The 17,675-nt window shown below is 36.9% G+C and overlaps 1 protein-coding gene across 1 annotated transcript in view; it reads left to right on the top strand.

The window, feature by feature from the left end:
- The window catches only part of LOC135072976 (insulin-like receptor), an 84,167-nt gene that overhangs the window by 4,702 nt on the left and 61,790 nt on the right, over nucleotides 1-17,675 (top strand). The window contains exon 2 of the mRNA XM_063966986.1: nucleotides 7,432-7,577. Coding sequence (XP_063823056.1) covers nucleotides 7,475-7,577 — 103 coding nt within the window. The 5' untranslated portion in view covers nucleotides 7,432-7,474. The remainder of the gene's footprint in view (nucleotides 1-7,431; nucleotides 7,578-17,675) is intronic.

Below are 17,675 nucleotides of genomic sequence, written 5' to 3'. Positions count from 1 at the left end.
CGTCCTGTGGCTGAAATGATGATGATGATGAAGAAATGAATGAAAATGACAAATCTTCGAACGTGTATAATACCGTGCCAAAGTAATCATATAATTTTGGCACCTTAATAACTATTGCCGTTTTTGTTGTAAAGATCATGCAGCGCTACTTGCGGATATTATTGGAAAGAAAACTATGTGGGCTCTAGATCTGAAGCCGCTTTAACGAACACGAAGTGCTCATACAATGCGGCGTATTTTCTTCCAGTCTTTAGTCAGGACTTTAGTCGAATTAAAACCCCGGTTGAACGTGATATAGCCGCACTAGAATACGATGCTTTTTTGCATAATCGCAAGACTACGTTCCGGTGTCGACCGAATGTTATCATGATGTATGTGGCCCAGGGGTTACCGTAGCCGCTAAGGTTTGAAACTTCTTGCTTAAAATATTGTAGTCTTTGGCATAGACTACGATGGTAGTCATGGAGATAGGAGTTTGTTATCTCGTGTCAGATGTAAATGGTGAAAAGAAAACTCATGATTCGTGGTATTTTTATGTAATATGTAGGTATTTTATAAAAGTGGAACCCCGAGTGATCTCCAAAACCCATTCTATTATTATATACGATTCGGCTTCGATATCTATAATACAATAGGAGTTTATTTCATGTGTCAGATGACAAGGGTGGAAACAACCTACGATTCATGTTGTTTATTTACGTGCAATATGTGGGCATATTGTAAAAGTGGAATGCCGAGTTGTATTTCTAAAACTTGTTCTATTATTTTATACTATTTGGCTGCGACTCGGCGTGACGACAATACAAAACATTTTTCGCGAATCGGTGTTCATACATTCACACAATACATTAGACGCCATGTTGTCATAAACGACATATTATAAAATCGGTGTGATTTAATATTCTTAATCATTAATTTTATGGCAAGTGTCCATCAGGAATCGTTGTTCTTACACACAGAATCGTATTATTTCGCTTTCGGGTAGTAATATGTCAAAATTGTTGGTTCTTTAGGCGAACAATGTATGGAGAACGAACATTGTCCTTTGCTTAAATGTTATAAACTTTACAATATTGCTCGCTCGCTTCTTTTAAGGTCTACTCAACCTACTAAAAATTCTGTTGAACTGGGTCTGCCGCATTTCAAACGACGCTTATTTTTTACGGAATTAATGGGCTACTCAAAGTTTGTCACGTAGACACCGTAGTGCGCTTTCGTATGCGCTCTAGAGGTGAGGAGGCAAGCAGGAAGAGTGTGGGGTGGGGGTGCAATGTTTTGGTTTGGTGGCGACTGGCGAGCGACAGTGCGCCGCCGCACTGCCCGCGCCGACTGATCGATCGCGCTGCGCTGCGCTGCTCTATTATTTATTACTGAAAATATGCCGGCGTGGTGCGGCACGCGGTCGACGACCTCTGCTCGCCACGCCGCGTAAACAACTCTCACAGAATGCAGCGCGGGAAACTGGTCCCCTTAGTACCTGCGAAGCGAAACCGCTTGCCCCAGGGACCCTGCTGGCTTACGTCGCGGCTCTGTGAAGCCCTTCGTACGCGCGCTATTACGTTTCAAGGCGGTCGAAGCCACGCGCGCACCACGTGTGTACACGTTATCATTAAACTATGTAGTGCTGATTCAACGTTAATTGTTTATGAAGATGACATTACATAATTAATCCAAAAATCGGCCACCAGATGACAGAAAGCTTTGTAAATTAACGCAGCAGCCACGACTGGTTACCTAAGCTAAATAGGATCTAATACCATGGTTACCGCTACCAACAACCGTGCGATGTGGAAGTTCAGCAGTGTACGTCCTGTGGCTGAAATGATGATGATGATGATGACATACTTACCGGGCATACTTTAGCACCCTAAATAACTAAACAACAATAAATGGGTCGTAAAGAAAAGAAAACCCAAAAGAAAGAAAAACAGGAGTTTAAAATTGTAAATGTTGTAGTAAAAGTTACCCCGGACGATTTCATCGGATACCGATTTAACTTCTAAAATTACTTAATCAGTGAAACAACGGTAATAAAACGATTGCCAATAAAACTTTTCTCTTCGGAATAATGTATAGTTGGTACGTAAGTAGTGACTGCTTTCGGACGATTCGGATATAAATGTGTCGCTCGCTTCGCCATTTAGGCCGTCCACTGTCGTCATCATGACGTAGATCACCGTCTTAGATACACAGAACACGTATACGTAGGTAGGCATTGTACTGTCCAAATAACGTGCAAGTCACAAATGACATACATTACATATTTTGCGTGTACGTGTACATTACTATGTACATAGTTTGAAGATAACTAAGAACATAGGCGCCGCCGCGGCGCACCGCCGTCGTCGCCGTTTAGATTTGCATAGATTCATGACCGGGTGGCTGTTTTTACAAACTAGGAAAACACGTAAATTATTTGTTCCATTCATCCAGTGCACGCTATCTAAATCTCACTATGAGTACAAAAAAAGTTTATACAAAAATAAAAACTATAAAAGACATAAACGCGTTCGCATAAAAAACATACATTTCAATTAAAGGCATTTACCCTATTTTGTGATTTTACTGTCAAGTATTTAAATTAGTAGTGTGGGACGTGGGTAATGTAAATTGTAAACAGTGATTCCAAATATACTATGTATTTCATTTGCCAAAAAGTCGTCGCTAGTAATTTAACACTACTCGTAGTACACGGGTTTACAGTTAAGGTCTCTACATATTATATTTCTCATGATGCGGCACTTTTATGCTTACACGTGTTGCTAAACTCAATTCATTTATCATTAGTCATATTCTATCTGCCCAATAAAAATACGCAGCTAAATTTAGCGTCAGGCCGAAGTTTTGTAAACAAAACAGGGTCATGCAAGGTCTTAACTTATGCTTACTAGAGTTTTTTTACTCAGCATATTGCTTTTTAAAATATATATTTATTTTCTAACACTAATAAACATTAATCAACCAGTAGTTTCGATGTGTGACACTAAAAAAACATTGAACTGTGTTGTTGTAAACTACTTTAAATACTCCGTCCGTACATCCTGGATACCGACCGACCTATTTTGCAAACTAAGATTAATGAGATGCTTTCGGAGACTACACAATTCTTGGGCAAATTAATTCTAAACACTAGTTTATAAACATAAGCCGACAGGACCCGACATAACCGCAGAACCGATCTAAAACAAACCTCGATGGACTGTTAAGCTGCTGTTAGAATGGCAACCCGACTACAAAATAAGGCAGGAAAACCACGGTAGTAGTGGCGCCAAAAGCATACAATGACCACGCTCATTTGACATGAAGTCACGAGAAACGCGGAGTAGGTATATTAGTGCTGAATCTAGGGACTAAAATTCTAAGCTAAAGTAAATACGTATTAAATATTCCACCAGAAGAATTCTCAGAGATGATCAGAATCTCTACTCTGTCTAGATCTCGCGATGACGGCAATAGCGTGGCAATAGCATACTCTTTTTTTTGTTAACTTTATTTACATTGACATAAAAAATAAACTTTGCAAGTTATGACGTTTTATTAGACATTTATACCGCGAAACCAAAATCTTGCGGTTGGTGGATTTTTATTAGGTAAATTAAATGCAATACTACCATACAATAAGAATCGCTGATATATGATATTTTATGGTTTCTCCTTGATATGACACGTGTATGACATTATTTGTGTCAGTATACCTTAATCGTATTCCAGTGGCGGATTTACAAATTTGCCGCTAGTAGGCCATTCAATTTTTGCCGCCCCTACTGACTTTTGAAAATCAATAGGTACGTTAGTTTAATCCCGTTATTAGTTACTAGCGGCCGCCCGCGACTTCGTACGCGTGGATCCCGTTTTACCCCCTTCATCTATCTTACGCGGTTTAGATTTTTTCTTACAAATGTTTTTTCCCTGTTCTAATACCCGTTCCCGTGGGAATTTTGCAATATCCTGTTGTAACTAAGCTTTAAGTTTACTAAGGTATCTGCATGCCAAATTTCAAGCGTCTAACTTAAGCGGTTTAGATTTTTCATACAAAAGAATTTTCCAACTAATTCCCGTTCCCGTGGGAATTTCCGAAATTACTTGTTGTAACTAAGCTTTAAGTTTACTAAGGTACCTACATGCCAAATTTCAAGCGTCTAACTTAACCGGTTTAGATTTTTCATACAAAAGGATTTTCCCGCTAATTCCTGTTCCCGTGGGAATTCCTAAGTATACTATAACCTGCCCAAGAGTATGAAGAATAATTGTACCAAGTTTCGTTAAAATCCGTCGAGTAGTTTTTGTTTCTATAAGGAACATACAGACGGACAGACAGACAGACAAAAATTTCACTGATTGCATTTTTGGCATCAGTATCGATCACTAATCACCCCCTGATAGTTATTTTGAAAATATATTTCATGTACAGAATTGACCTCTTTACAGATTTATTATAAGTAATAGATGATTTTGAACTTAATGATATTTCGTCAGTTACTAGATTATTTTTGCAACCCGCTATGTACTGAAGAGTTTAATGTTGACCTAAAAACAGCAGCATGTACTAATCATAAGGTGGGGAAAGGCATGACTTAAAAATACCTACACTATACAGTGTGTCACGATAAAATGCACATATGAAAATAGATGAAACTAGACCTATTTTTATCGACAAAAAAGAGGTCAAAAAATTTTTAGGCTTTTTTTTTAATTTTTTATAGATTTTTTTTTTAAAAATACATAAAATACACAAAAAATGCCAACAATTAATAAAAAATGATACTTTTTGAAAAAAATCTGCTTTTAAATTCGTGTTTTTTTGGTTATTTGATAAATTTCTCCAAAAATGCCCCTATAACAGGTGGTTTTTATTACTTTGTATTATTCTCTATCGTATTATCTTTGTAAAACCAAAAATCGCATGTCTCTATCCCTATCACAACATTTGCTATGATCGTTTGAACTAAGCCTTTTCGGGCGCGCCATTCAACGCTTCGTTAACAACGATTTCAAAAATTTTTTGACCTCTTTTTTGTCGATAAAAATAGGTCTAGTTTCATCTATTTTCATATGTACTTTAACGTGAGTCACACTGTATTACAGTGCGTTTATTAATCGTTTATTTATATGGATTGTGTATTCGTATAATTATTATTTTTTCTGTAAAAAAAAAATTGCTTAATTTGCCGCCCCTATAAATCTGCCGCCCTAGGCACTGGCCTACTTGGCCTATTGGTAAATCCGCCACTGTCGTATTCGTAAAACTTTATCGTTTTAATATGTTTAATCTAATTTTACCAGTTATTCATAACATGATAACAGTGAGAAGAAATAAGTGATTAAGTGAATGTTTAATAAGAATAACTTATGAGATCTCACGTAGGTACTTCTAATTTATTTGGCTTTCATGTATTAAAGAAAGCAATAAACTATTGAGTATTGAGTAAAAAAAAAAGATGTAAACCTATGTTAAAGGAGAAGAAGGGCTATCCCTTCTGCCTAAGTATCTTATTGGCTTTCTAGGACTCATCTTTTCAATCCCCGTAACCTTTATCAGATCGTCAGTTACCTACCTCTGTATCGGGTTACTGGTGGATATCGCGACGCTCAGCTGGTAATCGTCATACATTGCACGTAGAGAAGTACCTACAGTAATGATTAAATTGTAAGGTCTGCTGACCCTTACATAAAAATAAACACTGGAATCTGTAAAATGTTTTTCATCAACAATTCTTTTCTGACTATAACCATAGAAGTGTCTTCCAGGCTAAATAAAAATGCAACAATGGCTAAATCAAACTTTTATAATGGTCTTTTATCCTTGCAAGTGACGCGTTTCCCATGCAAAGCTTAACCTCCGACCGTGATTGGGTTAGGTTCAGTTACTTGGCAAACGTGTTTCTTAATTGATATTTTCCTGCATCGGGCGTGTCGTGGGAATTGTGGTGGCTCCCACGCTAATTACCGTGCTTATAATGCCAATTGCAACCTCTATTTGCGGGCTCCAATCAATGAAAATGTATTTATCAATGAAAGCACTATTGTTGTACGCCGGGTTTACTAGCATTGCTTTATTGTAGGTGGGAGGGCTTTTTACATTGCCTGAGAGATTATTTATTTATGTGGTGCGTGTAGTGATCAATCTCAAGTCCACCGAAGCAATCTGTCTTTTATTATACGAAGTATTTAGAAATTGCTTTATTTTCTTATTTAATAACTTTAATTTCTTAATAATGCCGTTCTACATGTAGTATGCGGTACATTACATAAATTACCTTAACTTTTAGGATAGGTTATCTGTCGTCGTTTAGATAACTCGAGGAAAATGTAAGTACGTATGCGCAGGACAGGATGTTTTTCCTTGTAAATTCGTAGATAGGTTGTTATTGCGATATAATTTACATTACAATCACAACATTTAATGTTTACGAAAAACACCTCTAAAAATATACAATGCCTCCACCTCATAAAAAACACTCCATGTACAAAACTCATCACTAACTTTATTACGTTTACGTCACTGCCCAAGTGCCCAAAAATATCTAAATGTAAAAACTAAAATCTAAAGATACTAAATAATTATTAACACTTAAAAGTTGGTTAGGTACGTGATTTCAAGGAAAAGGTCATAAATTTACTCGTATGTATTATTTTGGAAGCCTACACTCAACTAATGTCGCCTTGTGACAAAATGATAGGGATAGCTATAGAAATGAATTACTGCCGTGCCGTCACGAAATTAGGGATAGGTACACCCATGCAAAGCCGAAACGGGTCGTTTGCCTAATTATTTATTTGGGACAATTTTCAAATTCTTCGCTCTCATATTCCTGAAAATATTAGTTCATTTTTGACACGATTTCAACAAGTTCAGGCCCGTTTTCCACCAAAGTGTAGAGGAAATATGTTTAAATAACACATCAGATTTTCAATTCGAAGCTGTGTTGTGGAAATAACGAAATATCTCCTCCCCATTTTGGTGGAAACCGAGCTTGCTTCTTTTACGCCCGTATTCACAAACATTACTATGAGGTCTCACAGTGCGCGTGGACGCACAGGGTGACACATGAACCAATCACAGAGCGAGAGCTCTATTCGACGTTGTACGTTCGATTTGCTGCTTCACATAAGCAAGCATCGTTTGTGAATACGGGCGTTATCCGAGGTTTCCAGCGACTGGAACGGCAATCAACTAGGAGCGCGGTCCCAATCGCTGGATCTTCCGGCGACTGGGACCACTCATAAATTTTAGTACTGTACCGATTTTGGCTCGAATAATATATTTTTTTAAGTTATTTATGAGTGGTCCTAGTCGCTGGAAGAAAAATATTAAATTTTATGGATCCAGCGACTGGGACCGTGGTCCCAGTTAATTGCGGTCCCAGTAGCCGGAAACCTCGCTCATCCATCCATGGCTCTTAGTTTATATTGTGTATGTTCTTTTTGCAGCTCGGGACATGCGGTCAGAGCGTGGAGGGCGCGGCGCTGCGTGATGTGGCGCGCGTCCCGCGGCCTACCGCCGGCGGCGTGGGCGTTGCCGCTGCTGCTGGCGTGCGCCAGCCACGCCGCCGTCGTCAACAAGCTCGCCCCTGGAAGTGAGTAAAGTATCTGACGTGCCACACCACATAACCCGCAGAACTAGCCACAACAAGCTCGAAGCGACCTTACCAAGTAAAATTTTGAAAATTTTAGAATATCTAACAGTTTTTATTTGAAAGAAAGATACACGAGCAGGCAAGACACAGGTACATAATGAAAGAGATACACAAAATACAAATGGACAGATCGCTGCTTGTGCCTCTCTGACAAAAAGGCACCCGCTTAGCATACATCAAGACCGCGCAAGGGCTTGTCTCGAAACTGTTTTTCAGCGGGGGCCCTCTGTTGTCATTTTACTCAACTATTTGTTAGGTTCAAGGTAGACAAGGTTTTTTTTTGTTTTTATGATAACAATGATGAGCAGACCATAAATCCAGAATGTAGAGCTCCACTGAAAAAATCATAAGTTCATCCACTACTATCGATTCTACATGTGTGTCAGAATATTTAGGGCACTTCAGCATTCGTTTGATTCAACTTAATTATGCTATACATACACAAACGGTAAATTCAGAGTGTAGCTATTTATTTAAGAAAAAGTTTTGTTACGATTTTCAATATTATTTTGATATCGGGAAAAGTTTCTGTTTATGAACATGATGAGTTCAATCAAGGGCCGCTCCATGTGCTTATAAAACTTATAAAAATGTAACCGTATAAATCCATTTGCCAACTCTTTTTTTACGAAACTTTTTTAATTTTATGGTTTATAATGGAATGGACAACTCATATCATTCGTTAAGTGATTGTAAATCCCAGTATAGTGGTATAAGTACGTAGTATCTTGCTTATTGATAGCATTTTCCTCCTTTCACTTTTAGATTACTCAGCAATTCAGCATCAACATTGACTAAGTGACGATAAATTGCTTGTTTATTTTTGATCATGCCGTGAAAAGACTACCTACAGTAAACAAAGTAGGTATTTGAAGTTCGGTTAGATTTCTCGGAAGCGAAACTTATTCAAGATGATTGAACAAGCTGTGCTCATGTTGTGGAAATCCCAAGACGCAAAGTAGGTAATATTTGACTGCCAAAATAAAACAAGAGATGCCCTGTTTTTGGTTGAAACTTGAAATAATTGTCGTCCCCCGCATCGTTTTTTAAACGATATGACTGTTTCACCTTTTAAAACTTGTTATTTGTTATACGAATAACGTTATTATTTTACGCATACCTACAATTGAATCGAACACAGAATAGTTAGATGTAGTTATCGAACTATTCCGTGGGATCTAGATAGGCTATCTATCGCAGAAATCACAATGACGCGGCACATCGTCAGGAGCCGCTCGCGTAAACAACCCGCGGCCGTTGCGCGCCGGATAATCACAAAAACTTCCGCGGCCGTTGCTCCGCCGCTGGGGCCACTCGAGGGCCGTGAATTTGTTTTTATTTATGTATTTATTTACACCGAGAGTGCTATTGAACTCTACACCGTGGTTAGTATCGCGCCGACAAATTCGTCAGATAACACGACTCGAGTGTTGTTTGTATGCTCTTCCGTTAAGCGGTGGCGGACTGGCGACGAGCTAGTGAGGCCTCGGCTGGGAGGCGCTCCGACTTATCTTTTGAACCAGACCGAACCGAAACTACTCGTAATTCGCGGGCAAGATTTGCTATTTGCATAGCAATTTAAAAATACCTGATACCAGTTCCTGTCATCATATTTATCATCTAACTCATTTATGCCTTGATACAAAGACAGACAGATACACAATAGTACATCTTGTTTTGTTACCTGTAAATAATAAAGGAGACCTTGACGATGCACGGATATAAACTAGGTCAGTCGAGCCATTCATTTTGATGCAGTACGCACACATACCGACACTGACGGGCTTTCTGATGCACCATTGCGTAGGTACGAGCAGGAGCAGTACTGCCCAGTGTCAGTTCTATCACTTCTACCTCACATGATTCAAACGTAATCGACTACGTAGCCAAAACGCAAGTGCATTTTCCTCGTGTATAATCATTTATGCACGTGTCGGTGGTTTGAATCACATCGTAGTAATTATTGCATATAAACATGTTGTTTGTGTAGTAAATAAATACACAACTCTGCATTAATATTATGGTTAGACCCAATTACGTAAAATGTGAACGTAGTAGACGTGTATTATTATAATTAATATGATTTATGAATGAATGATGATGATCCGCTTACTATCACATAACGTTCTACAGAACGATAGACGGATAATATTAATATTATGTTTATATGTTAATTGGCATCAAGCGTTAATTATGTTATGGACTTTATTGATTTGAAATTTGGCTACTACTCGTTCGTAGACTAACGTAGATAGAGCATCATAAGTAACACTTGGAAAGCTGGGATTAACCCACACAATCAATAAAATATGAACATAGTACTATAGTACATATTATCTGGGGGCACGGCAGTGCCCCCACCAAGTCGAGCAAAAAAGCGGCACGGCCGTACCATCCTTTTCTCGAAGCAATTCAGGCCATTTTCGACCGCCTGTAACTTCGTTGTGGATAAAACTAGAAGGCTGAATTTTCATTAGCTATGCAGGCATTGTAAAGACACGGTATATTTAAAATTTCATTCAATTTGAACCAGTAGTTTAAGAATTATAACGGGTCAAAGTTACTTAATTTTGTCACTCACTGACTCACTGACTCACTGACTCACTGACTCACCGATCATCAAAACTCTAAGGCACTTCTAGCAGACCTAGAAGCTTCAAATTTGGAATATAAGTAGTGTTTGGTGTCTGAATCAAGGAAAAACTAAAATATTTGGGGGCACGGTAGTGCAACCGCCAAGTCGAGTAAAATTTTTCAATTTCGGTCCAGTTTTCTAGATACATAACTGCTGTCTACAAAATACAAAAAGAAATGATATTTGGGGGCACGGTAGTGCAACCGCCAAGTCGAGTAAAATTTTTCAATTTCGGTCCAGTTTTCTAGATACATAACTGCTGTCTACAAAATACAAAAAGAAATGAGATCCCATCAAAAACAATACTTGTCAAAAAAACCAAGTCTCGCAACTCAGTTGTTCTACGGTAAAAAGTTGTGAGATCCATGTAATACCAAGTCCAGGCCAGGAAATCTTTAACGTTTTACATAAATATATTGACTTGGCCATCGCATGAAAACACGTGTAAATTAAATTATTTAGTGCGATGGCCAAGTCAATAATTTATGTAAAACGTTAAAGATTTCCTGGCCTGGACTTGGTATTACATGGATCTCACAACTTTTTACCGTAGAACAACTGAGTTGCGAGACTTGGTTTTTTTGACAAGTATTGTTTTTGATGGGTTTACAATTTACAGGGACTCAGACAGTGCCCAAAAATATTACGACAACCATGGACAGACTGTCCATGTGCCTCAGAACGAGGAGAACTGACTCCAAACAATGGGAAAAGACTAAGACAAAGAAGAAGTATAGTTTATAACTATCCCTAGCAATTTGTATACTATGCCAAAGAACATAGTAGATACTGCATGTAGTGAGCGCTTTTCTATAAATAGTGGCAGAAATTCGGCTGTTTTCATAAATGCAGTATTTTTAACATTCTTAAAAATTGAATATTTCTGGCGATGACTGTTAGTTTATGTTTGTGAAACCACAAGGCCAATCTCTACGCTCGCTCCACACAACAATGCTAAGATAAGTTAAAACAAAAAATAATCAACTTAAAAAAAATATATTACACAAACTTTTTTATTTTGGTAAAAAAAAAAGTTTAAAACATACGTTGTCCTATTATTCACATCGTATTTTAACACTAGGTTTATTATTCTAATCATAGTCAAAATCAATCTAAATAATTACTTCAATAATGGCTTTTGTGTTTGTATTTTGTTCTCAACCATAAACCAACGGTTTTTTCAGATTCAATTACAGGAAAAACGCCACATAGTCACGCGTACTTATACTGTGCTGGCTGTGTTAAGGCATGCATATCGAGTGACAGGCACCCCGCTTGCTAATCTAGGGTTACCGGGTGTTTACAAAGCGTTTATCTGTCGACGACCAGCTGCCGGGGTCAACGAACTCTGTACGACCCCTTCTACGACCCCTCGTAAAAGTTCCCCAGAGCAGACCAGTGAGCTTAGAAAAATATACAAACCATTGTAATGAAAGTAGAGGTGTTTTTTGTTGTCATATTTTTAAATTGTTACATTTACCAGACTGAAACAAGTAGGTAGCTTAAAGGCAACAAGTTCAAATACTGGATTTAAAAATTCTTGTAACTTGTAAATGGATGTGATACAGGATGTTTTATTACCAGAAAATACTTTTTTCGGGTAATATTAATGAAAATTATTATCAATTAAATGAACGAATGATATCAATTCAAAGAATTCTCTTCTGGCACGTCATTTTGTTTTGAACTGATAACATTATGAAAAAGAAGATTACGTACGGAGTTGCCCAATTTTGATATGCGATAAGAATGCTTACAAATAACACAAACACTGATAAAGCTATGGCGCCATGATGTTTGCTTCTATGATGTACTTGTGCGGATACTTCGTGTGATGTTTGTATAGGTGTTGACTGTAGTCAAAACATACCTCTACTCTACTTAACATCGTCATAATAACCATGAAAATGTAAGTAGGTAGATGCGTTATAACCCATAAGACACCATAATTTATGTAAATGTAAACACTGCACTTTTTCTCTGCTGACACTACACACTATTCACATTTGAAATTATGTTCTGCTATAGTAAAGCACTAGCGGCCGCCCGCGACTTCGTACGCGTGGATCTCGTTTTACCCCCCCTTCATCTATCTTACGCGGATCAGATTTTTTCATACAAATGTTTTTTCCCGCTAACTCCCGTTCCCGTGGGAATTTTGCAATATCCTGTTGTAACTAAGCTTTAAGTTTACTAAGGTACCTGCATGCCAAATTTCAAGCGTCTATCTTACGCGGTTTAGATTTTTCATACAAATGTTTTTTCCCGCTAACTCCCGTTCCCGTGGGAATCTTGCAATATCCTGTTGTAACTAAGCTTTAAGTTTACTAAGGTACCTGCATGCCAAAATTCAAGTGTCTAACTTAAGCGGTTTAGATTTTTCATACAAATGTTTTTTCTCGCTAACTCCCGTTCCCGTGGGAATTTTGCAATATCCTGTTGTAACTAAGCTTTAAGTTTACTGAGGTACCTGCATGCCAAATTTCAAGCGTCTAACTTAAGCGGTTTAGATTTTTCATACAAAAGGATTTTCCCGCTGATTCCCGTTCCCGTGGGAATTCCTAAGTATCCTATAACCTGCCCAGGAGTATGAAGAATAATTGTACCAAGTTTCGTTAAAATCCGTCGAGTAGTTTTTGTTTCTATAAGGAATATACAGACAGACAGACAGACAGACAGACAGACAAAAATTTTACTGATTGCATTTTTGGCATCAGTATCGATCACTAATCACCCCCTGATAGTTATTTTGAAAATATATTTCATGTACAGAATTGACCTCTCTACAGATTTATTATAAGTATAGATAAGTAAACGGTTGTTTGATGATTTTACAAGTCAGTGCAGTGTCCGCTTAAAATTATTATGAGAGAGTTTAATATTACATTTTGATCAGTTAGTTATTATCATAGACGAGGCGTGATTTCCGCCCCAGCCGAAGGCAAGGCGACTAATCGAGCCGATTAGTATAATAAGTTGTTAACTACTAAAATAATAATCATAATAACCAATCTACACGTGCTACATAATTATAAAATACAAACAGACGTTTTCCAAAACTGTGAACAATATTTATAATCATCAAAAATATTAACCTCATCATTTACGTAGCATCATAGATCTAAGCAGCATGTTGAACACTAGTTTAAATTGTCATTTCAATACTAAACGTCTGTACTTTTATTAGGAGGGTTAGTATTAATATGATACATTAAAAAGAGAATAAATTCTTATATTGAGTTAGACTAAGAACGAACAGTTGATAAAAATATTCATCTGGGGGCACGGTAGTGCCCCCACCAAGTCGAGCAAAAAAGCGGCACGGCCGTACCATCCTTTTCTCGAAGCAATTCAGGCCATTTTCGACCGCCTGTAACTTCGTTGTGGATAAAACTAGAAGGCTGAATTTTCATTAGCTATGCAGGCATTGTAAAGACACGGTATATTTAAAATTTCATTCAATTTGAACCAGTAGTTTAAGAATTATAACGGGTCAAAGTTACTTAATTTTGTCACTCACTGACTCACTGACTGACTCACCGATCATCAAAATTCTAAGGCACTTCTAGCAGACCTAGAAGCTTCAAATTTGGAATATAAGTAGTGTTTGGTGTATGAATCAAGGAAAAACTAAAATATTTGGGGGCACGGTAGTGCAACCGCCAAGTCGAGTAAAATTTTTCAATTTCGGTCCAGTTTTCTAGATACATAACTGCTGTCTACAAAATACAAAAAGAAATGAGATTTGGGGGCACGGTAGTGCAACCGCCAAGTCGAGTAAAATTTTTCAATTTCGGTCCAGTTTTCTAGATACATAACTGCTGTCTACAAAATACAAAAAGAAATGAGATCCCATCAAAAACAATACTTGTCAAAAAAACCAAGTCTCGCAACTCAGTTGTTCTACGGTAAAAAGTTGTGAGATCCATGTAATACCAAGTCCAGGCCAGGAAATCTTTAACGTTTTACATAAATATATTGACTTGGCCATCGCATGAAAACACGTGTAAATTAAATTATTTAGTGCGATGGCCAAGTCAATATATATTTATGTAAAACGTTAAAGATTTCCTGGCCTGGACTTGGTATTACATGGATCTCACAACTTTTTACCGTAGAACAACTGAGTTGCGAGACTTGGTTTTTTTGACAAGTATTGTTTTTGATGGGATTGTATTTTTCCACAATGCAACGATTTGTGTTTGTTTGTCGATGAAAAAATAATTTCCCAAGATTCCTCCCTCTGAATATAACTCAATACAATACAAAAAGAAACCAAACAATGACATAGTAACTTATTTTGTTTTAAAGTCATTATTATCACATATTGTGTTTTTTTTACCTTTGGTAATTAATACTCATCAGTTGTTTATTTTATGCATAAAACACCTTCAGTGTTTCAGGATATGTTATGTTTTCACTTCTGCTGTTATCTTTTAATTACTCGCACCGTGTAGTATCAATCAACACGTATAAGTACGAATGTTAAATGGTTTATGATATCAAGTTAATTTGTGTAGAAATCGAAAAAACCCAAAAATGCGGATATAATGAATGTGACACCTTGGCACATGTAAATACGTTATCGTCAAAGAAAATGATATTTTTACGCAAGTTTCGAGTACAAATAAGTATAATTTTATTATGATTAACGCCTAATGATTTTTAGTAATTTTTACGTTTCTACGTGTCCGTAGATTTATAGGCAAATGTAGACAGAAAGAATAATTAATTATTATAACTAACGTCTTATGTTTAATTCTGTTTAACTGTAAAAACCTTAAAAACCAAGAAAGTCTGTGGGTGAATTTTACTGACCATTATATTATTACTAGCTTTCCGCCCGCGGCTTCGCCCGCGTGGAATTTTGTCTGTCACAGAAAAACTTTATCGCGCGCGTCCCTGTTTCAAAAACCGGGATAAAAACTATCCTATGTTCTTTCCCGGGACTCAAACTATCTCTATGCCAAATTTCATCAAAATCGGTTGCGAGGTTTAAGCGGGAAAGCGTAACAGACAGACAGACAGACAGAGTTACTTTCGCATTTATAATATTAGTTGGGATTTAAATAACCAAATACATACGCAATTCACATCCGGACCACTGGAATATGATGAATTATTTTGTTTTTCTGCAATCGCTTTAAAATTGATTATTCTGCTAGACTTTGGTTACATATGCAATGTCGTATATTTCAGCTCCCCAAAATTATGTACCTACCTACTGTAAAACTTTATATACCTACATCAGAAATCGGGAGTTGGTAGGTACTACGTTCAATACGATATGCCAATAGCCAGTCCTACAAACGATACAGCAAAGGAGGTAGTAAGTTCTTAGTGAACAACAGAGTCATCAACCTCTTTGAACTACCAGTCCTCGCGGTTCGCTAGTTGATTGCAAAATTTGCGGCGTGTACTGATCCAGTAAATAATACTGGTGATATACATTGCCTCATCCTGATGATGTAATATTAATTACGCAATTATCTTAAGACTTGTGGGAATGCGGCCAAATACCACAATGTTATGAAAGGTGAATGTACATCATTGATGGTATTATCTATAATTGATAAAGTACCTATTAAATAAAGTTAACTCTCTGTCTTTGGTTAAAAGGAGTAACACAGTGTTATTTTTTACCTATATTCTTTGAATTTTGTGAGATTTTTCTGAAACGTTGAGTTGAGACAGAAGAGATCATAATAGGGCATTTCTCCACTAAATGGAAAATCGCTGTCCCAAGCTAAATTTATGTAGTAAACCTTAAAATTTCTCAGGTTTTTGTATCAATACCGACATAGAATTAGGTATTCTTAGCATGACATAGCATATTTAGTAATTTAATCATGGAATATTCGAATAAATAACCTCAAACGTCTCAAATCACAGTCCCCTGGTACGTCCCTTTTCCAGAATTACACATATTGTTACAAATCGCACCCTTAATAATATAGGGGCACAACTCAAAATTTTTGGTTTTTTACTTTTTGTACTAGAGAGGCATATTTTCGTCAGTTCTACAAGATGGCTTTCACAGAAATCGAAAACAATGATCAGATTAAAGAGTTCTACATTTTGTGCCCCTTCCATACTTTCATCTATCTTCCCGCTAGAAGGGCTGAATCAGAGACATGCCGATATTTGTCGAATCCGGCCCCCGCGACTGTGGTCCAATTTGGAGTTGTGCCTTTGTGTGACAAACTTTTAAGTAAGTGTTAGTGAGCTAAGTCTAATTAATTCCATATATTTCTAATAATATGTTACATTTTCATTTTTATTACATTGATAAAGTCCCGTTAATCATAGAAAATTATAAAATATAACTTTAACTTTAGTTAGGCGGACCATGGATGGGTGTTTGTAGTTAAAAGACAATGCCGGAAATTGGCGTCTTTTTTTTTTCGCGCGGCCATCGACCAAACTTTGTTTTTTGATTACAAAATAGTGTAATAAACCAAACTTACTATGACATGTATACCTCTAAACTCAGTCTGAACTGAGTTACGAGCATTAGAAGTTTGATGATTTTCATACTAGATTTGCGTTTTGCGCGCAAAGTTTTGTAAGTAATTGCAACAAAATAGTGAGATTGTATGTGTAAACAAACAATATCATCCATTAAAGGCTCCAGACATCAGTATTGAGCAGAATCAGCGCAATAAAAAAATAGCGCAATATTTTGTTGCAATTTCTTACAAAACTTGCGCACAAAAAGCAAATCTAGTATGAAAATCATCAAACTTCTAATGCTCGTAACTCAGTTCAGACTGAGTTTAGAGGTATATATGCCATAGTAAGTTTGGTTTATTACACTATTTTGTAATCAAAAAACAAAGTTTGGTCGATGGCCGCGCGAAAAAAAAAAGACGCCACTTTCCATACAAAATCTGGCATTGCCATTTATAACTCTCCTATGAAAGTAATTTGCTTCTTGGTATTAATTTTCATACCTATTGGTTGATTAGGAGCCTATAGAATGTTTTATCGCGATGCTAAGAAATAAAGCGGTGGTTATGAAATACTTCCCGACAAATAAACTAATGATTTATAAAATAAGAGACATACCTACGTGTTAAGGCTATTAACGTTCGCTCGGGGCTCGGGTTGGCTTTTTTCTTTGTTTATTTCATGAATAAACGCACTAGTCAGCCAAAAGGTGAATTACTTTAATATGTTAGTGTTATAATTTATAATTATATTCTTTAATTTATTACGGTCACATAAATTGATGCTAATTAATCACTCAGATTTTGAGAACTGAGGATACATCGAATTTATTTTAAAATTATCTTTTCACGTATTAAGTTACTACAATTTTACTGATCAGCTATTAGACCTTGAAATTTTCAGTTTGTCTAAATTTAAGTTCTAAAGTGCTTTTTGTCTTAAAAATGTGAGTT

This window comes from Ostrinia nubilalis, chromosome 1, assembly GCF_963855985.1.
Source record: "Ostrinia nubilalis chromosome 1, ilOstNubi1.1, whole genome shotgun sequence".
NCBI classification, from domain to species: Eukaryota; Metazoa; Arthropoda; class Insecta; order Lepidoptera; family Crambidae; genus Ostrinia; species Ostrinia nubilalis.
This window is presented reverse-complemented; position numbering and strand designations above follow the sequence as displayed.